The sequence below is a fragment of the Cloeon dipterum genome, chromosome 2 (assembly GCF_949628265.1).
Source record: "Cloeon dipterum chromosome 2, ieCloDipt1.1, whole genome shotgun sequence".
NCBI lineage: Eukaryota > Metazoa > Arthropoda > Insecta > Ephemeroptera > Baetidae > Cloeon > Cloeon dipterum.
Window position 1 is genome coordinate 17401839 of NC_088787.1, and position 21661 is coordinate 17423499.

The window sequence follows — 21661 nt, forward strand, 5'->3', positions numbered from 1 at the left end:
ATCTTGAGAAGTTGGCCGGGAGAAAATTATCATTTTGTATAATCTAAGAAAACAGATCAAAAACGCAATTTAATTACTCTTCAGCTTTAAACTGATTTTCAGGTGAGGAAAAAAGAAATGGATAAAGTATAATACTATATAGAGATTTTAAAATACGTCAGCATAGCACATTTCTTTTGTATTTTTCGTATTTTTATTCTTTTTACATATTCTTAGATAAGTTTATTCTGAGAAAATGAGTGCAAAATATCCACAAAAGACGCAAGAAGAAATAGAAATGGAGCAAATGGCCCAGGCAGAGTTGGCTCGCTTACAGAGACAATACCGAATAATGGAAGAGGATAGGGCAAATTATGCCGAGGAAACTAGAATTATCCTAAACCGGCAGAGGTGTGTTCCATATTCTAGTTGTTTACCATCAGTAATTTATTAAATATTGAATTTCTGCTCAATAAATATTTTTTTAAATCAAGGCGACAAATAGCGGCGCTAGAGCGCGAAAAGAAGCAACTTTTGATGAGCCCCGAGTACGCAAGCTTGAAGGTCAAATATTATTAAATTCAAATAATATTTTTAGCTCTTGATGATGTTAATTTTAAGGTTGCTCGTCGGAGGGCTTCAAGCTGCAGCAGGCTGTTGGAGCGGCAGCTTAACAAATACGAAGAGATGGAGGAGCGGATTCAAGAACAAAAAGAAATTGTAATAATTACAATTATTATTGTTCACTATTTAGCGGTACTAGTAAGAATTTTAATTGTTTTTAAAATTTCTTAGAATGATGAGTGGCGATTGAAAATTCAAGCAGTTGAAAAAGAAATTGATCAATTGAGGAGGAAAAGCGAAAGTGAAATTTGTCAACGAGAGTCACTCAAAGCTGCTGAAAGAAACGAGTCTCTGTTAAAAAATCGTTTGCACCACGTAAGCTTGAATTATAAATGTGACAAATTCTCTCTACTTAAACTTACCACCAAGGCCTCTGTTCACTTGAACTCAATATTGTCCAGCAGCAAATTTTTGCGTGAAGAACTTGACCATTTGTTGCTTGAACGGGCCCAGTTTAATATTCGTTTTGAAAAGCTGGCGCAGCAACTCGCTGAGGGCAAAAAATTGGCTGCAGAGTTGACCGATGCTGCAACGCAGGCTTATGATCAAAGGTCGATATTTTTTAATATCAATGAAGATCTGCGCTTCAATGTAATTAACGCAGGGAGGAGGCTCAGAGTCGACTTCAGATGTTGAAAGAACAGGAGCAGATTGACGTAGACCGCTACAAAGCGGACACAAACGTTTTGCAGCGGCAACTCGACTCGGTTGCAAAGCTGTTTAATTTCCTTGCTACCAAGGGGCAGAAACGAACTACAGCCCACCTTGAAGCGCAGGAAGCACTCAGGCAGAGTGAGCGCTCTCTAATAATTTAATTAAAATTCCCTAAACTTCCCAAAATCTTAGTAAACCAGCGTGAGGCGATGGAAAAACTGCTCCAGGCATATGCAGCCAGCATGAAGGAAATTCAGGAGTTTAGCAACGAAAAAGACGTGGACAAACTGGCGGCCTTATTTACCAAGCAGGAGGAAGAGAATTTCGCGCTTTTCAACTACGTCAATGAGCTGAACAGCGAGCTAGAGGCGCTCGAAGAAAAGGTGGAGGACGCTCGCCGCGAGTTGGAGGCCCACCAGAGACAGCAAAGGCGCCAGGAACAGCAACGCCAAGACAACATGACCGAGCTGCAGAACAATTTGGAGGCGGCTAAAAAGAAGAGCAAACAGGCCGAGGTCGAGTTAGCTGTCGCCGATGAAGAACTGGGCCAGCTACTTAAGAAAGTGCACAGGCTGTTTAATCTTGTCTTCACTGATCCGCCTCCGATTCTCCAATTAATTGGTACATAAAGTGCAGTCAACATTTGTTAAAGTGCAGCGTATTTCACTCATTAAGAGAGGTACTAAACAATGATATTTTCCCTGCTCATGTTGTGTTAATAATTAGGTGGAGATGCTGTGGTAACTAGTGAGAACGTGTGCCTCTATTTGGAACTGCTCCAAGAGAACGCAACTTCCATTCGGGAAATTGCATTGAAAACAGCAGAGCCAGATCACGAGGAGGAATCCAGCACAACACAATCAATCGCAGCGCGACCACAGAAACAGAGAGCCTCGTTTCCAATGCAAGTTTTCTGGGTTGATCAATATGCTTGAGTTGCTTATAACTAATATGCATAGGTTCAAGGATTCAAGCAAATCAGCTGATGAAAAATGACAACGAGATTTCGCGCCCTAAAAACTTAAATAATAAGTATGTAGCACAAATGGTTGCATAAGAGTTAGAACACAGTAAATGTATTAAAATTATTATATTTAATCAATTACAACAAAAATTTCATGTTCGCATTATTGTATGAGAAATTTGTCAAAAAATGATCTCATATCAAGCACGCATGATAATTTGTCTGCCATCAACATGATTCAAATTGAATTTTGTAAATACATGATTAAAACCTTCCTGAACGCAATAAAAAGTCCTATCACAGATTACACAATTTCGTTACACATCGTATCCCTCAATTAAATTATTTAATAAAATGACACTGCACTGAGACACAAAATCAGTGTCATGCATTCATTCAAAATTGGAAATACGAGTAAGGAATGAAAAGTTGATTTGACCTTAAGACTAACTGCTACTATCTGGTCAACTCGTACAGGACAATTTTTGTGATAACAGATTTTCATGCTAATGTTGTATATTAAAAAGGGGTTTCGTTAAAATTGGAGCAGGCTGCGCAAGTTCAATCCTTTTTGGCACTGCTTATGGAAGAAACAAGACATAAGTGTCTCCTGGACACTAGTTCTTTTTGCTTTTTGGCAAAATAATTGCACTTTCAAGGGGTTCAATCGAAAAGCCTGTGAGATAGAAAAAAACTTCCAAGAAATATAATATCAAAAGCACTCTAAATGGGTTAGAAATTAATCACAATTTAAGAAAATATGCAACAGGATGTTTTTCCTAGCTGTCTTTGTGCTAATGAGTTTCTTAAAATGATAATATCAAACGCATTGGGAAAGAGCCAAGTTATTCAGATTAAATAGTTGTAAATGAGTTGTGAAATTGAATTGGAAACACACTTCTCCGTGTTTTAAAGGACTTTTGGCTAAATAACCTGCTGCTATTACTCTCATTTTTAATCCTTTGAAGATTTTTAAAGCTTGATTTTTCTCATATTTACATTCGAAAATGAGGGGAATTATTATGCCTCTTGCTTCGAGATCAGACAGTCTTACACATTGTCAGAGGGGCTGCGTGGCCGCAAATTACTACGCTCGTCGATGTTGACGCGGTTAACGCAGCTGTTGTTGTTGTTAGGCATGCGCTGGTAATGTGGTCTGTAAGACGAGCCTGGTCGGCTGTAGTCCAGTCTGTCATACTCCTCCTCTGTAAGTGCACCACAGTGTTAACAAATCGAGCAGTGATTTTTTTAATCGGACTAGATTCAGTTCTTTAGAAATAAAATTCATTCAAAAGGGTCCACAAATGGTGATTTTTTAAATCATTATTTAGGGCGATGTGCAATATCAACTTGACAGCCAGTGTGTCATTGCTCATTGCGATCATTGATGATAAAAAATCAATCAATCGCGCGCTTCTTGGTATTTACTTCTCAAACCAGTCAATACATGACTATCGAGCTATTAAGTCACTGTAAAATTTAATGACGCAGACTCAATGATTGTGAGAAAATAAGATAAAGTGATTTTGACACATCTAAGTTAACAGATTCTTTGTGACCATAATTATTTGTGGGCCTTTTTAAAGGCAACAAAATAAGCATTAACTATTAAGAGACTCAGGGATGGTACTAGCTTTAACTGAACTGAATAAACAGAACGATTCAAATCTACCAAAAAAGCCATTTTACTAGAGGCTCACCTATCGTGTTGTAAAAATTCTGCACTGTGAAAACTGCATTGTGAAAATTAAAACTGATTAGAATACCAACACATTTAACTCTAATCAGACAGCAATAATTTCTAATTAAAAAATGAAAACTCACCAGCTTCTTTTTGTTTTATTTCATCATAAAGGTGCTCAACTTTAGTGCCGTTTAAGTCGTCTATGCTATTGTAAAGATTTGCTAGATTTGGGTTGTCTAAGTCGGCATTCTTGTTTTTTAGACTGCAAGCACCTAGAATGTTATGTTAAGAGTAGTTAACTCCTTATTTAAAGATTTCGCAAAGGGTACCTCTCGCATCATCTTCACTCTCTTCACCATTGAAGTTATTGTGAGTGTAATTTTTAAGGTCCCTGCGACTCTGACCTGAATTGTTCAGTGGAAGACGATCTGGTGGCAATCCTGGTTGGTTGAACGAGTACACTGGGTTGTCAAAGTGATGTCGTTCTGAAATGTCATCACCAACAGTTTCTACTTGATTAAAAAAATAATGGAACTCAAAATTTAACTCATTTCAGCGTAAAATATGTACCTGGATCCTGTTTCTCAGCAGTGTAGTGTACTGTAGCGATCTCGCCCTTTAGTTTCATCATTTTTCGTCTGTAGTAAAGCACCACGATTCCGACGATGAGCACCAGAAGAAGGGCCACCAGCACACCAGCCCCCGCACTTCCAATACCACCGCTGCTTGTATCATCGCCATGCACCGTGGAGGCAGAGGGAGCACCGCAAGATTTTCCAGAGAAGCCTGCTCTGCATATGCAGCCCTTGGCAGGGTCGCAGATGAAGTTTTCATTGTCGCATTCGCATGGGTTTATGCAGTGATCACCAAAGTAACCCTCAGGACAAACTGAAAAAGGGAGGAAAATAGATTTTTGTTAGTGATATGAACTGATAGCTACATTGAAAATAATATATGTATTAGATAGGATTATTTCATTCATAGTTTTTTTCACTATGCAAGAAGTGTTTAATTTCAGAAAATTCTTTGAATAAATTAAATATATTTAAATTACTCACTTTCATTGCACCTCTTTCCAGTCCATCCAGCAGGACATCTGCAGAACCCATCATGCGCTCGGCACTGCCCTCCATTCATGCACTGACAGGTCTGGGTGCAGTTAATGCCGTAAGTTCCCGAGGGACAGGGCGAGCTGCAGGTAGAGCCTGTCCAGCCAGGGTAGCATAAACACTGTCCGGTAACAGATTCGCAGTCCCCTTTTTGGCAAGTGCATTCGTTCTTGCAGTCCTGTCCAAAGGTGCCTGAAGGACACGGGTTCCAGCAGGCCAGACCGTAAAGGCCAGCAGGGCAGGTGAGAGCACCAGTCTCAGGGTGGCACTGCATGTTAATGCGAGAACACTTTTCTCGGCAGCCAGCGCCGTACCAACCTGGCCGGCAGGGAATGTCACATTTGATACTTTCGTAGCCGCGCGGACAGGTGCAGGCCCCAGAAGACTATAAATAAATAAACAAATGGTCATAAATGTGAACAAAGCCACGAGTATTTTAAATACGAATAAAAAGACGATGACGTAATGAAACTATGAATATCTAATCATTCATTCCTTGCTTCTCTGTCAACTTTTACATCATCAGATATGCGCCAGTAGTCATGAACTTGGCTTATTAAATTTTTTTCCTCGACTGCAGCTTTCTTTCGTGCGAATGAATCTATTTTTAAGAAAAACGAAACAAAAAAGCTTCAGTTCTTGTCCAGCCCAAACTTCAAGAAAGTTTTGATAGGCGGACATACATAACGACTGAAGACATTTTTCCCACAAAGAATGAAAAGAACAAGCATGAGACAAAAAGGAAGTTGTTCCGCCGCTAACTCCATTCAAACTTATCTAATAAAAAGCTATTCTATTGAGAGCACAAAATTTGCCAGTTAAAAGTAGTTTGGCATGGTATCCATTGCCGAAAGGCATACATAAACCGTTCATCTCCAACAAGAGTGATAAAAGGCAGCCATGCAATGAATGATTTTGGCAGCAAGCCCAGCGGCTTGGTGTATCTATCACTGCAATAAAACCCTTTCTTTGAATTCCTCACTCACCGGATTGCACGATCCTCCATTGCAGTCACATTCTCTCTCACAGTACTCGCCCCACCTGCCAATAGAGCATTTCGTCTCGCACTCGACTCCGTTGAAAGGCTGCATGCAGTTGCACTGGCCGGTCTGGGCATCGCAGCTGAGGCTGTTGTTTGAACAGCGACACGGGGTTTTGCAGTCCTTTCCAAAGAACCCAATCGGGCACTTGGATTCGCACATCGAGCCAGTGAAGCCAGGTGGGCACTCGCACGTGCCGTTTATTGGATGGCATACGCCGCCGTTCAGACAGTTGCACTTGATGGAGCAGCCTGGGCCATAGAGACCGACGGCGCAAGGCTTCTCACAATAAATGCCGTCCCAACCAGGGGGGCAGGTGCAACGCCCGTCCTCTGGAGAGCACTTGGCATTGTTGCGGCATGCACATTTTTCAAGACATTCGCCTCCGAAAAAGCCTCGGGGACAAAGCTCACTGCAGTCCCGGCCTCTGAAGCCTGGGGCGCAAGAGCATGTGCCGTTGAATGGATTGCAGTGGGCGTTGTTTTGGCAAATACAAGTTCCTGAAAATTTTAAAAATGGAAATTATGGTTGTGAGTTCTTTATTTAGTCGGTTGTATAAAATAAATGCACAAATTTATAGTAAAACAATTACCTAAACACTGGGGCCCATATCTGTAAAGCGGGCAAGGACGAGAACATAGCGATCCATCCCATCCTGGCTTGCAAGTGCATTCACCGGTTCGAGGGTGACACATATCTGTGTTCTCTACCACACATTGGCACTGCTTTTGGCACTGCGGCCCGTACATTCCATGCGGACAGGCGCGCTCATCGCAGTCCTTGCCGGTCCAGCCCTCCAAGCAGCGGCACTCACCAGTCACAATATTGCAGCGGCCACCATTTTGACATGTGCAGTTGTTGCGGCATCCAGGTCCAAACATGTTCTCTGGACACTCTTGCAAACACTGTAAAGACGGAGCATTAGATACATACAAAATAAAGAGAGCATCCAACTGACCCTGTCTCCAAAGAAACCAGGCATACAGTCGCACTGTCCAGTGACATGGTGGCAGCCGGCTCCGTTGTAGCAGTCGCAGAATTTGGAGCAGTCGACGCCCCAGGTGCCTGGCGGGCAACGGTTAGCGCAAACATCTCCCTGAAGGATTGAATTTTTAGTTAGGCGCATTATGCAAAACTTTGGGAAAGTTATTAGCACTCACGGTCCAACCAGGCGTGCAGTGGCACCGACCGGTGTCAGGGGAGCAAGTACCGCCGTTCTGACACTGGCACTCGTTTTTGCAGTTTTCTCCGTGTGTCCCTTCTGGGCAGTTTTCCTCGCATAGCGGTCCTGTCCAGCCAGGTGGGCACGTGCATGCGCCGGATATGTGATTACACACACCTCCGTTTTTACAACGACATTTGTCAGCGCAATCCTGGGAACACGAAGTTTAGAATTGCTTTATTGATATTTAATGGATTTTCAAAACAAAAGTGATGCACGAAAAAAGGTGCTGCGTAGATAAAGATTGGAATTCACTGACTCGTTTTTCTACGAAAGGCTAGACACACTACTAGGCTGTTTGTAAAGGTTTAACAATCATTTGTAGATAGCTTATTTTCAAAGGCAAGGAAAGTGGCAGTAGCTGTGATGACAGTTTTGTCAGAAACGTCCCTTTGATGTTTGTAGAGTGACAATGAAAAAGAGTCAGAGGAGGTGAAAAGTGAATAGCGCAAGGAAATTCCGGGATATCTATCAATCATCAAAGTATATTACATTAATAACTACAATACGCGTAAACTTTTTTGTCCTGCCAATCTTCAAGATCAATCATGTCAGGAGGAACATTATTTACTGCAAAAGCTAGAGCAACATACGGAATCGCGATAAAAACGCTGCCCTCTTTTCCCGAAGCAATAACTTTTCCTACAATCTGCGACTCGCGCATCCTCAGCAATGCTTTCAATCGAATTGGAAGCCGCCGCGCGCCACTACTCATATATCATGTTTGCTCCACCACACTCAGAGTTGTTATAGATAACCAGAGGGAAGAAATCACTCTGAGTGAGAAAGACTATGCATCCAGTAGCGTGCAACATGCTATAAATAAACTGGGCCGAGAGAAACCAACCTGTCCATAGTGAGTGGGTGGACACTGGAGGCTGCAGTGGTCGCCTCTCCACCCACGACTGCAGCGGCAGGCGCCGGTGGCTGGGTCGCAAGTTGCTCCGTTGACGCACTGGCAGCGGTGCTCGCACGTGCCGCCCCACCGCCCCTCGGGGCACGAGATTCGACAGTCGCGGCCGCCGTAGCCAGGCGAACACTGGCACTGGTCAGGGGCCACGCAGGTGCCATGCTCGCACCCGTTTGAGCACACCGGCAAACACCGCTCTTCGGTGTTGTGCTTCACGTAGCCTGGGCAGCATTCCTCAACAGGACGCATCTTCATGATAGTCTGCAAATGTAAAGACGAGAAAAAATTTGAAATCAGTATAAAAATTCGACTTTGATCTCTATTTCCGTAAAAAAATAAGTTGAAGCAAATATTCCAATTCTACCCACTCGCGTGGGTTTGATGCATGCATTAGCCAATTAAGGATGATTTTAAAGCAAACAAATGGACAAAGCTCAATAGTTGGAGGTGGATTTTTTTTCCAATTTGCTTGTACGGCCAGGAAATGAGGATTACAAAAATTGTGCAAGGGACATCAAATACAGCGCAACATTTTAATCTGTTGTTGGTCTCGTTGCACAGTTTTTAAATCCCCATTTCCTGGCCGTAAAAGCGTTGGAAAATTTTTCTTCAACAACTAAGGAATTATCTCCATTTTTTTAAATATATTTTTCATAATTGGATATATACGTGCTAATTACGTTTCTAATAAATAATTTTGGTCACTTTTAAGAACGAAATATTGAGAAAAATCAATTACGATGAGAGTACTCATTATCTGTGCTTCAATGAAAAACTGAAGCTCTTTCATGATTATACTTTACAGTTATTATTTATCTAAATTGATTTACCTGCGTCTTGAAGATCGTTTTGTGCTGAATTCTGTATTTTGAACACTTGGGAGGTACATTGAAGCAAAACGTCGTTTCTCGGACTTGGTAGGCTTTCGACTCAGACACCCGCACGGTAGTTGGATAACTGCAACATATGCAAAAATTTGTCATGAACACGGTATTTAGGTTTACGAGGTAGAACACACTACATTATTTTTTAAACGGCAGCGAAGCGGTTGGAAGTAGGCGTTATGTTTTTACAGCTTCCATAATGTGGAATCTTTGTGGCATAAAGTAGTGGAAAAGTACACTGTGTCACTCAAGTTTAGAGCGCAAAACGAATGCGTGTAAATTTAATTACGGCTTTAACACGTTATGTGTGCGTAAAATAAAGCGACTATTTATTAATGCACCATATACACGATATACACCATTATACAGCGTGCGTTGGCGAACGTGCTGAAAGTTCCATTTAATTAGCAAAAAATCCGGCCTTTGTTGAACAAACGTGCGCACTGCTTAAAATTTCAGCACGCATATGCGCGTAATGAAGTCATAAAGTGGCCGAAAGGCGGCCGCCGACGGCTCGAATTCAACCATCCCTGTACATTTTTCTCATAAACTTTCTCCTTCAACGGCGGGAGTCCGAGTTATTGCGAGTGAAATTGCTTCAGGTCCACCCTCCCATGTTTTCACGCATGAACGAGTTTCTGCGGAGCACGTGCCAATTATGCGCCACACATCCCTCGCGCGCCATTTCATCCTGCCGCGGCCGACGCTGCAAACAATCGGCCCGAAACTCATCTCATTTTTCGCACAAAAAGCCGGAAAACATCACGGCAGCGTAAAAAGCCAGATATTCTTTTTTGTGTGTGCGAATTTGTTAGGGGTGGGGGGTGTTATTATTGATAAAAATCGCACACACAATGGCACAAGCGTGCGAGCGAGAGCAGAGCCAGGCGGGCAGCCAGCCAGTGTGGCACACTTGGCGAAACGGGGCACTGCGGCATCCAGAGCAACAAGCAATGCAGATACGAGAGGGGTGGGTGGGTGGAGCGCCAAGATCCTTTGCGATGCGACCACCGGCGCACCCGACCGACTCACGCGCTTTGCTTTTGCTGCTGCACCGACCGAACCGGCCAGACCGGGAAATTCCGCAAAGCTCGCCGCCCCGACACCCGACAGGCACGGATTTGCCGGCAAAATTTGCATTCGCCGCTCGTTTGTTAGCGCTGCTGCAGCACGCGCTAATTACTTTTACTCGCACTAGCTGCCATATGTTTGCGGAGAGCGCAATCGATTTCCGCCCTGTTTTCACTCGCACCGTCTATTTTTGTTAGATAATATATATTATGCTGTCTGCAGATTGAGGGGAGATGGGGCGAAAATGCATCAGGGGAGTTTTTTGCGTTGCCCTACTTTTTGCCGCATAACTTTTGGCCAACGTATGCCGCTTCGCACACAAAAGCTGCTTGTTGGCTTTGGCTTTCGCGGCAGCATCAGATGTCTTCCTCTAAAAGCTTCTCCCGTGCACTTTGCCCCAAATGTTCTGCTCGAAAATCTGAAAATTCACGGCTTGTGCTCCACTTTCGGTGTAAATTCTGTTTTTAATGATCTGCTCAAGAAATTCCGTTCTTTCAAAGCGACTGGATATAGATTGTTTAAAATTATTAACTCACAATCGCAATGGAATTTAGTGATGAGTTGACATTTTTATGGTAAAAAAAGTTTGGGAATATTATGACGGTTAATTCTAATTTAAATTAATAATCATTAATTCAAAACAAGTAAAGCATTTTTTAGATTCTGATTGTATTTCAACAAAGCATTAAGAGAAGGTGTTATGTTCTGCGATTCACATTTTTGTTTTGTATTATCTGTCAAGCATTATAAAAACAAACATTGCTATCTCTTATGTTTGAAATATCTCATATCTCAATACCTTCATGCGTTTCTTCTTTGCGTTCGTTTGGCTATATATTTCTTTGACTTTATCTCTTAGCTATTATATACATATGTTTTAAATTTGGTTGAGCGCAAGAAAAGATTTGCTATAAACATAAATTTTACATTTTGCAACAAAAAATGGAAGTATTTTCCTGTTTGAAATAGCTCCATAAGGATGACATCTGTCACGTTCTCATACTGGTCTGTGAAACAAAAACAGAAAACACGGCGGTGTCATGGAGATTGGAGTGGAAAGTGTTCTCGCCGTGCCATGTGGAAAAATATTTCTGACATAAGATAATCCACTAAACATATATCTTCCTCTAGCATTGTAGAATGGATCAAGACACGAGGCTATTTAATTTATATTTTTAAGAGCTCTGTGCACGTTCAATGCAATCAGTTATAAATTGTTATGAAATCCTATCCGATGTGCTATTGGCCAGTTAGATCATCCAATGGTTTTTGCACTTTTTTCTGTCAGTAACAGGCAGCGACCGCATATTCTGAAAAAAGGCGTGATAAATAGGATATTGCGGACAAACATTTTATCGATTTCCGTTCAGAAGAGATGTGAGCTTCCTCTCTGTCGCAGCAACACAACAGGGGTGCTGGATAAATATTCAGAAATATAAAAAATTTGAAAAGGCGTTAGTTTACGAACACATTTTTGGAATTAGCACTTTCAACTGGGCACTTCCGAAAAAAGCATAGTATGACAGTCCTTTACTAGCAATTTGATGTTTAGTGTGCAAACCGATTACAAGACCGTTGGTAGCTGGAAGCGCGAGGTTTTTCAGGAAGCAAGCGAAAACGCACATCCGGTTCCACTTCAGTCGAAGTTGGAGAGCGGCTTACTATTTGTCACAATAAAAGTTTACGTCCATTTGATTCAATGTACAGCCTAGTGTATGTTCAAGCTCGTCGGGTATTGTTGACGTTTTAGCAGACGGAACGCCAGTAAAATAAAATCGAACGACGTGAGGCACATTGCGGCTCTATTTTTCGCAAAAGCATTATGGGCGCGGGCAATAAATCGGCTGCAAGGCCTCTTCTTTGAGATATGAATACGACACACGCATACATATACGAGACCGCGAGCAATAGAGTCGCGGAAATGCTGACATGGTTGAGCAGATAGTGGAAAGATTTATTTTCATTGAGCGAGCCTGCTCCCGAGAGACAGGAGCAAAAGCCTGATAACGGTATTTATTCAGACACTTTGAACCCTTTATTTTTTCATTCTTTTCCTCCATGGATTTGTGCGTATTACAGTATTATTAATACTACAATTTTTTTGTTTATCGAATATACAAAATAGTACACTATGATCCTATGAAATTTTTAATGAATTAATCCAATTATCAATTTTTCTGAGGCAATCAGACACGGTTAAAACTCGAGAGCAATTCCACGGATTTTCACTTAAAGATGCCGCAGAAAACAGCCAATCGCCTTCTCTCAACTGTTAATATGGACTAATTTCCTCCTTTTTGGGCTGCGGAAAGTTACCGCCTAGAGCTAGACTCCGTAAATCCCAGCTCACAGTGGAGTAGCAGCAAAACGTGCAAGGTTTGGGAAATAGGCAACCTGTGAAGCTAGTTAGACAACCGCCATGACACGTCCGTCCCGTTTGCTGCATAACTCCCACAAGACGGAGTGTTGCAGATTTTTCTCTGCCGTCTTGACGTGAGCTGGAGCGCTCAAACTTCTTTGAGGTGGTGAACGTGAGCTCTGTTTCAGAATTCAGCAATCTTCTTCCCCAAGAGATAACTTTTGAACCGGCGCAAAAACTTTACTCCAACAGTTCTTCATACATTTCCTTGTCCACAGACATTTCCTACCTAATTTAAGCTCCGCATTTTGTCCAGTGGAAAAGATACGGTGTACAATTTGCAATAAAAATTCATGGTACTTGCACTATCTATTTTCAAATTATTCAACACCTGCAGAAATTAAGCTACGATATCTTGCACATGTATTTAAAATAGCGACACAATCGGTACCATAAAAAAAGATTGAAATTTCGGGATCAAGTTTCAAATTAAGTTTGTTTTGATATCGGTGAAGATGGTAGCTCCTTTATTTTTTGAGTTTAAGAATGCATACGAGTGCCGAAAGGACAAAACAATTAGACTCTGATTGCTTGCTTGAAAAGGTGGGTAGAGATGTGAGATATTGTTGTTCATTAGTTCATGCATTCAAAGAAACAGCAAAAATAAAATCGATCCGAATTCAGAAATAATAGAAAAGGAACGACAAAAAGATCTTTCCATTGAAAGCTGCAGGTTGTATTTTTTTGTTCTGATATGAGAGAGCAAGTTGTTCCCCCTCAGCGTCAAGTTTCTGCGGGTTTCCAGCATAACTTTTTACAGCTCTTATAATACCAGTGTTTAACTAAAACTTGGAGAACTCGACTCACAATAGGCTCATTAAAATATATATTGCAAAAAAGCAGGGATGCTTTCTCGGGTTGGAATCTGTTTATGAACTGGCGCAGACTTGAATAACCGCAGCAGTCTCTCTATATAATTCACGCAGCGTGTGTATATAAACCCAGACTGTGATTTTGAGCAAGTCCGCTCGGCGTGGCAAACATAAAACATCCCGGGTCGGTTGCATAAACAGATGATTCGCAGCAGCGGCCGGGTTGACTCGTCATTGGGGACGATAAGGAAGGAAGCTGTAGAAAAACGAGAGTAAAAATAACCACGCGGCGATACTTGCTTGCGAATTCCGCCAGTGAAAGGGTTAAACCGGCCGACGCCGCAGCGAGAGAATTCTATTGGGGTTGCTGCTCTCTTTTTTGCAGGCACGCTTACTTTCGGATAACGAGTTTTTTTTCAGCCGTGCTCGCGGGCTGGCGGGGCCCCGTCTGGCGTTGCGGTTTCGAGCTTTCAAATTGGATTGTGGCGACGGAAGAGTCAGTCGGTGAACCGCTGGCTATAGCTAACCAACCAGCAGTTGTCACCAGTCCGCGAGCAATGATGTCATACAATGCAAATCGGGCTAATGGACTGATTCTGAACTTGGGTCGTGAAAAACGATCAACTGTTTTTAGGAGAGGAACGACGTTTTTGTCAAGACTCTCCTTCCACGTCAACTGCTTCCATGCAATATTGTGATTTTCTCCTATGTTTTACGAATTATTTTAGGTAAAGAATTTTAGCAACAAGAAAAGACTAGGTTTGTTTGATGAAAATGCCTTTTTGCTGAGCTGACAAAAACGCGCTGAGCACCAGTATTTGAATTTCATAGAGTTAGTTCAAACTTTTATCACGTACGTTGATATCACATGGCAAAGTTACTCGATTCCACGCTTTTTGTTACATTCATATGCGACACTTTTCCGTTCTTTTACGCTATTCCGCACTTCTCTCCTTGACTTGATCCTACTCTTGAGCTGAAAACTATTTAAAAAGGCGGTGAAGCACTTTTATCGCAAAATTATACTCCAATTCTCTGCAAAGAAGAGAAAATTCAACAAGGGTACAAACGATTAAGTCATTTGTAACATTCTTGACTGGCTCGAGACAATAATCATTCACTAAATTCTTACGCTCACACATCATTTGAAAATTGCGATCGTTGTCTTAATTGATATGACCCGCGTGAAACGAAGCAATTCTTCACAGCCCCTTGTTAAACAATACGCAAATATTAGTTGAGAGGGCCTTTGACTCCTGGAGGCGCTAACACGCGGCCTTGGCGTTCAGCGCACACTTGCTTCTGATTTCAATGCTCACTAGCACGAAATGACGCACCCCGCGCTCGTTAATGAACCCGTAGCGACAGATTCACTTTTATTCGACCCCACGAGCAGTCGTCGTGCCAGTTTTAATTAGGTGAATCCATGCAGTCGGGTCGGCCGCCCGCGCAAAAAGCGCGCTGAAACGGTCGTTTCGTATGCGAAACAACGGCCGCCCGCAGCCCTTTTTAGGATTCACTCCGCAACCAGCCTTTTAGGCGCGGGCATGTGAGCTGTTTATGTCGCCCTGATCGCTTGATCTGGGCACATCCAACGAACGCATATAGGCAAGGGCGTTTACGTACGCGATGTTACAATCAGCGTTCCGAAAATTCGCGTGCTTCCGCAATCCTTGGCTGAAAATTGACTGTCCGAATGAATTAATCAAAACGTGACTCAAATCCGACATGCAACAATTGAAAATTAACGATTGCTCTGACGTAGTTGTGGCTATCACGTGCACTGGGTTTCAACTAATATTCGTCAGGCGGCAATATGCGATGTTCACATGCGAATTTCTCCAAGATATGAGACGTGCATTTGGGCCTAAGGTTCGTTGAGTTTCATTGTAGGCCTATTTCCTTGGGTGAAACGTTTTAATCAAACGACGAAATTCCTACACACCCCTGGATGCGACACAATCTCATCTCCATTTCAAGGATCATTCACTTAACACTTAACTTTATAACAATTGAGCTTACACCCATTGTGCTCTAAGAGGAAATAAACTAATGCTGTCGTTTGTATTCATTTTCTGTTCGATATTTAATTATTTTGAACGCAAATATTGTCTGCTCGCTGAATGAAGAAAAATTTCAGATTGTCCTTGAACGTCCTGTCTCGTAGCTTGCAGAAATTCATTTGGAACGAGAGCGAAAGTTAGAAGGCACAATTCATCATTCTGCACAACAAGAGAAACAGCTCCAGACCGTCCGTCCTCTTTCAAGCAATTTCATTCGACAACAAAAAGTCGACAAGCACTTGAGAATATAACTTCCAGCACTTTTATATTCCACTCTCAAAAGAACCTAGGGCAATTGCAGCATGCCAGCATGTAATGCAACCACTCAGCTGCTATTTTTTTCGATTGATAATGACATTCGTTCACTGACGCTATTTCTGTTGGGGAGCAAATTTAATTAGTGGGCACGAGGAGAATTCTACCATGTATACAGTATGTTATGTGCGCCGAGTTGTAAAATAAGCAGAGAGCGCGTTGTACACACATAACAGAGAGCTACAAAGAGTTGAATGAATGCCAGAGAGGGACATTCCCACTCCACAAATCTCGCTATCTCTCGCTCCAATTAAAAACACCCTTTTATTGCACACCATAGATAACAATGCCGCTGGAGAGAGAGGAGACGGATGGCCGGGCAAAAGCGAGCGAGGGTCGATTTTTGCGCTTTTGCCGACGACACCCTGACTGCGAGCAGAAAACAGCTTGCAAGCAAAAAGACAGCCGCATGCACAACGGCTGCCAAAAGCGACTCAAGACCAGGGGGCATGATTGATTTTGTACAACAATGGAGCTCTGATTAATTTATTGCTGTGCAGGCTAATTTAAATTGGATTTGGCACACCGCAAAGTGTGGTTAATAAATAAAACAAAATCGATTTGCATGGTATAACCTGGATAACACGGGTAACGGACAGCTAAACGCGCTTGAGGTTTTATGTATTGGCTCTCACTCAGAAACACAGTCGTCATACAGCGCAAATTATTGGACATTTCGTTGCATATATATGTTTAATAAATAACGATTAAGCAGAATTTTAGGCGAATTGTATTTCATTCAGTGTATTCAATCGACGCAGTGGAGTTGTCAATGTGTAACACTTCGAAAACCAGCCCGTTGGCTCGCATTGTTAAGGCATTCTCAGGAGTGTCAAAGCAATGGGAGGTATTTGAGCAGTTCGGAGATCTAATACTGGTTACCCAATGTCAGAGATGGCAAAAAGTGGTTAATTAAGTGACTCGATGAAATGCTCAAATTGCTCAACGGGCTGGGAGGCGCACCGGCGCCGACTCGCTACTTGCTGGTTTGCACCTTTCCAGCATGCGTGATTTGGCTTCACGGGACAAATGTCTAGCGTTTCAAAAAAAGTCCTCGGAGCGGAGGCAAGTGGCCCTTGAGTGGGCTGGGTCCCTGTGCGGCCTGGTGCGCCCATGTTATCCGTTCGCGGTGTTATTGGGACCCGGGTTTCAACATTCGTGCTAGTGCAGTGTGCGCCCTTCCCGGTCCTCAGACAGAGATAAAAAGAGCAAAAAAAAATGGAATAAATACTTGACAGTTAGAGAAGCTATGGCAACATTTAAATCCAAACAAAAACTAGTTGCCATCAAATATAGTTTTATTAAAATACATAATTATTCTTTACTGATTGTGAGAACAAACATCCAACCCATTAAATTTTTAATGCAGCAGAATTTTAGAGATGACGTTCCCTTTTGAAATTTTAATCGCCGAAACAATACCAGTTTTTGCAAGACCCAGTTTGCTAATCATAAGCAGGATGCAAGACAAAGCACCCCATGGGAAATTGCAGCCTACTGTTTCCCTGGCACGCACTGTGTCTACTGTTGTTTTATATTAACATTTTCTCACACTCAAGGGCGTGTGTTAATTTTTAGTAGAAAATCTTGATCTTCCGCAATAGTTCCAAATTAGACTTCATTGATGAAAATGAGCGACATGAATTCTTGAAACTGAAAGATCAATAGCAAGTGGCTATTCACCGACTTACGCGAGTATTTGACTTGTATGTTTATCTTGTTAGCCCTCACCAAATATACCGTGCCATATTGCTATGAAAAGCAAACATACGTACAATAAAAGCCGAATAAGATACATACTAAGTTTATCTCTCAACGCAAAATCAAGTAACCTGCTCACTATTTGATTCATGCGATATCGCAACATAATTGCTCAAGGAAAAATTGAGCCTAGCCCATACCCAGCAATAATTCTTTCGAGGATTGCGTCAAAGATGAAGGCATTTACCCGGGAAGCCACCAAAACCATTAAACCATTTCCTTCAGGCTTGAATACGTAATGTTTCGCGAAATAAACTCACACCGCAAAAAGCGACATTTTTAATGTCACGAGGAAAATCTTAAATCTCTCTGTCGACCACGCTCTTTTGAGTTTAAGCCGACTGAAGTGTGCCGACGCCGACAGGCTCGGGTGTGTGATGCGCAAGAGTACGGATCAATTCAACTCAAGCGCTCTATTTATAGTCAGGTGACTGGAGCCAATCCATTCAAGTGCATAATTGAGCCAAGGGAAATGCATCCACCGCAGCCAGTCACGAGAATCGGCGAGAATCTTCACTGACTCAGTCGGTCGCGACTCGCGAGAGCGATAAGAAAAACACAGGGCAGCTGTGAAAAGCAAAAAAGTCGCTCTACTCTTCCTCTTCCTAGGCAGCCAGAGTGAGTCACAGCGAGCGGCGCTCATTAAATAATTAATTTCGCAGAGACGCTTCATGATTTTTTTCTCATTGCGCGCAAAGGAGTGTTTAGTAAACACTGCCTCCCTTGCAACTTGATTGCTCCCCCTACGGCGGCGAGAGAAAAGAGAGGAAAAAATATTGCAAGGTTGCAAACTTTCGGATCGGTGCAAAAACTAGAAGTTTGGCAATATTATTTCAAGCATGATTGAGTTTTCTGGGAATCGATTGGAGTGAAAAAATTGTCAGATTTCAGAAGCAAAGAAGTTAACTTGTCACATGCTTTCCCCCCAGAAATTGACAAATGGAGGAAGACGAAATATATTATGAGGCTCGTTACTATTATACAAGCCTGAATGGATAAAAACGCTGTGCTCACAAAGAGTAAAGAACAAAGTAGACACAATAAGAATGCACCTGCTTATTACGCTTATTAAAAGTTTATAATTACAATTAGTAGCACAGATAAGAATGCTATTTTTAACATAGCATTGAAAATCGGGTCTCTTTTAACATTTCTTACGCATAAAATGAACGAATGCGTGCTCCCATTTGAAAAACTATTTCAAAAATTTAGTTTTATAATTTATAACCAAAGACCTTATCAAAAAGCTATTAGTCTATTTTGCAAGACAAAAGAAATTTAATTACGCTTTATTTGATTGAATGACTTCGCATTAAGGTCTTTTTACTGTGTCGTCGAATTGCATTTTTAGTCAACAAGCAAGCCTCGATTTTTACTACTTGTGTGAAGCTTGATACCAACAGATGATGCTCGATTTCAACACGCGTTAAAAGCCTCGCCGTTACATGTTATGCCCTTGTAACGCGCCTTGTTTGAGGTACAAGATTACGCTTTTGAGCTAACTGAATAAAAGCGGCAATTAATATTTTCACTTACCTCTCTTGCCTGGTGCACACATTAGGGCCTTCCAGGGCCGACACGGCCGAAACAATTCCAAAAATCCACAGGAGCAACATTTTTCTTCTCTGTGAACACACAGAGAGAAACAAAAAATGAAAACAGTATTCGTAATGCTTCAGACTAAATCAAAATATATTATCAAGATAAACTTGTCATGTGGACAAAAACAAACATTGGAATGACGAAATTTAAATGTTGGAATGCCATAGCAAAACCATAAAAACCGTGGGGCTGTTTATCATTTGTTTCTGGATCTTTGAAAATTTTATCCCTTATTCGCCTTTTTCCTGAATGTTTATGCTCTGTTATAACTTGATAGACATCAAAATAATATGCGACGCTTGTTTTAAATGACGCTCGTAACGTCATTTTTAATCGGGGTTTCTTTCATAGACTTTTTGAATGGACCCAGATGAGCAGAAAGCTTTCTTACTACAAAAGACAAAAGATAAAGCCAAAAATTGAGCTCCTGGCGCTATCAAGCTGCGGCCTGGGACGCTGCGAATTTTCCCCTTATCTGTACAATTAGCATTTTCGATTTTCAAAGCCAGGGATGGGACGAGCCATAAAATGCGGAGCACAGCAGTGCCCCAGTCAGCAACATTCCCAGGCGGCTCCTCGACAGGGATATTATCAAATTCCGAAAGAGCGCGAAGGAATAAACGTCAGCAGGCGCACACATTGCAATGATAATAATTGTTTATGCTATTAAACTTGGTCAGCTATTAAACGTCCTTCGTCTCTCTCGCGAATAACGGACCCTCGTTGTGTCGTCACCCGCGCCCGACAACCGCGCGCACGGATGGATAAATTCATTGCTCCGAGCGTAAGCAGCTGGGTTAGGGTGCCATTCAAAAAGAGATACCCATGGTGACATTAACGGGAGGGTCACAACCGGCCCGCATCTCGCTCGGGGAAAGTAGCCAAATATTAAATGATCGGGTCTGACGTCTGATATGTATTAAAGTCATAAGTAGGCAATCGCGACGGTGATTCACCGAAAAAATAAACAGAGCAGCTCTCATAGAATATGGGATAGGTGATAACGTGTCACACCTGCACCTGCTACCTGCACGGATTTGGAATTTTCAAGAAGAAAACAACCTGACCTAGGCCTGCGTATTGAGCACAGGCTCGTGAACGTAGGATGGATTTGTGTGTTGCGTAGGGAAGCGTAAAATTGACACAAAGGACGCTTTCGAAGGGTGTACGAAGGTTCTAACCTGCTCGTCAGAGACTGCAAACCATGTCGGCCACCTGTTCCGCTTGCAGCAGACAAAAACACAACCACTCAGACGACACAACCCTTTCTGGGCGCACCCCAAATTCGACTGCTGCGACGGCAAAGTAAATAAAATAAATTTTCGCTCTCCTCCTTCCCCGATTGGTGCCTGCTGCCTGCGCTATGCAATGCATTAGACGGAATCAACGCTTCAAATTTTTGCATCAGAGGGCACCACCAGTCGCGTCTGCATCACAGATTTCTACTAATCTGAGGTCTCTTGCCTTCTCTTTTCGCTCTTTTCAACCTCTTATTTTATCTCATTCTGACAAGAAACTTTGTGCCTCTCTTCGGTATGCAGTTTGTACTTTATCAATTCAAGTTATGGCCTATAACCGCACAATCATATTTTACATGTTTTTTATTATTTTTAGTTTCAAAATTTTAATTTATAGTTGCAATTTTTAAGAGCATCCTTGTAAATTAAACTTTTGAAATAATGCTCTTCTGCTATATAATATGCAAATTATTTTTGTTTATCTTTATTCTGACCTTTTTTTTAAACCCAGAAAGCATTCGCGTATATGGAAAAATTTAACATGAATTTTAATTATATTTTTCTAACATGAAATCATAAAGTTATATTGGTTATATTGTTATAAAATATTTTAATTTGTATGTGGCTGTTGACAAATAAAATGAATTGTGGTTATGCAATATGTAATAATTATTTAATTTTTAGGACTCCCAGTTTTTGATAGTTTCCCCGTTTCTATAATTAATCGAATTTTTTGTTCGACAATTTTCAATGCTCTTCTATTCTTACTGGCCCTAAACTTTAAGCGTCTCATTTTGGCAAAATTCCCAAAATTCAATTTGTGTATTCTTAAATTTTCATTTATAGATACGAATTAGAACATTATGACCTCATAGAAAAATCTAAATCAGCGTATCTAATCGTTTATAGTAGCAGTCTACATCCCCAAAACGTGCTCATTGACCTCTCAAGGATTGTGCCCACTTATAGTAATTGGGTGCGAGAGCCTGGTGCAACCCTGCCGAGGTGCAAAAAGGCACACCCTAATACAATAAGGCACACCCTAGCAAATTCAGTGGTTCACGACACATCAAATTTTGCTTTTAATGATTTAAATATAACTTCCTTCACTTGGAATTTGAAAAATGGCCATTTGCTAATTATTGTTATCGATTTATGTTTATCCCCCAAAACAGAGTGGCAATAAATTTGGTCAATATACCAAAGGTTAAAATTTAAAAAATTAAATGGCTTTTCCATCCTTAATAACCCACAGTTCAAGTTTTTTTGTCGTGTCACAAATTTACATATTATTATACAACTTTCCCGAT

The 21661-nt window shown here is 41.6% G+C and overlaps 2 protein-coding genes across 6 annotated transcripts; one reads left to right on the forward strand and one right to left on the reverse strand.

Annotated features, from left to right (window-relative positions):
• Positions 1 to 232: 232 nt before the first annotated feature.
• On the forward strand, positions 233 to 2523 carry Ccdc114 (Coiled-coil domain containing protein 114). 2 transcript variants are annotated; one of them, XM_065477261.1, is made up of 9 exons: positions 233 to 390; positions 474 to 543; positions 601 to 699; positions 775 to 918; positions 973 to 1154; positions 1208 to 1395; positions 1450 to 1878; positions 1984 to 2161; positions 2217 to 2523. In XM_065477261.1, exons 1-9 carry the CDS (start codon positions 236 to 238, stop codon positions 2251 to 2253), a joined length of 1482 nt encoding a protein of 493 aa, XP_065333333.1. In that variant the 5' UTR covers positions 233 to 235; the 3' UTR covers positions 2254 to 2523. The 2 variants fall into 2 exon arrangements, with proteins under 2 accessions (XP_065333333.1, XP_065333332.1); XM_065477260.1 differs by having other exon boundaries at positions 775 to 1154.
• LOC135935138 (protein draper-like) lies at positions 2333 to 20470 on the reverse strand. Of its 4 annotated transcripts, none has more exons than XM_065477240.1 (14): positions 20295 to 20470; positions 19048 to 19136; positions 9017 to 9143; positions 8124 to 8447; positions 7215 to 7427; positions 7013 to 7150; positions 6647 to 6959; positions 6001 to 6554; positions 4964 to 5399; positions 4476 to 4793; positions 4235 to 4390; positions 4046 to 4177; positions 3922 to 3954; positions 2333 to 3426 (listed from the first exon to the last, which is right to left on the reverse strand). In XM_065477240.1, exons 2-14 carry the CDS (start codon positions 19125 to 19127, stop codon positions 3272 to 3274), a joined length of 2979 nt encoding a protein of 992 aa, XP_065333312.1. In that variant the 5' UTR covers positions 19128 to 19136; positions 20295 to 20470; the 3' UTR covers positions 2333 to 3271. The 4 variants fall into 4 exon arrangements, with proteins under 4 accessions (XP_065333312.1, XP_065333311.1, XP_065333310.1 ...); XM_065477239.1 differs by having other exon boundaries at positions 4235 to 4414; XM_065477238.1 differs by having other exon boundaries at positions 4235 to 4417.
• Positions 20471 to 21661: the final 1191 nt, after the last annotated feature.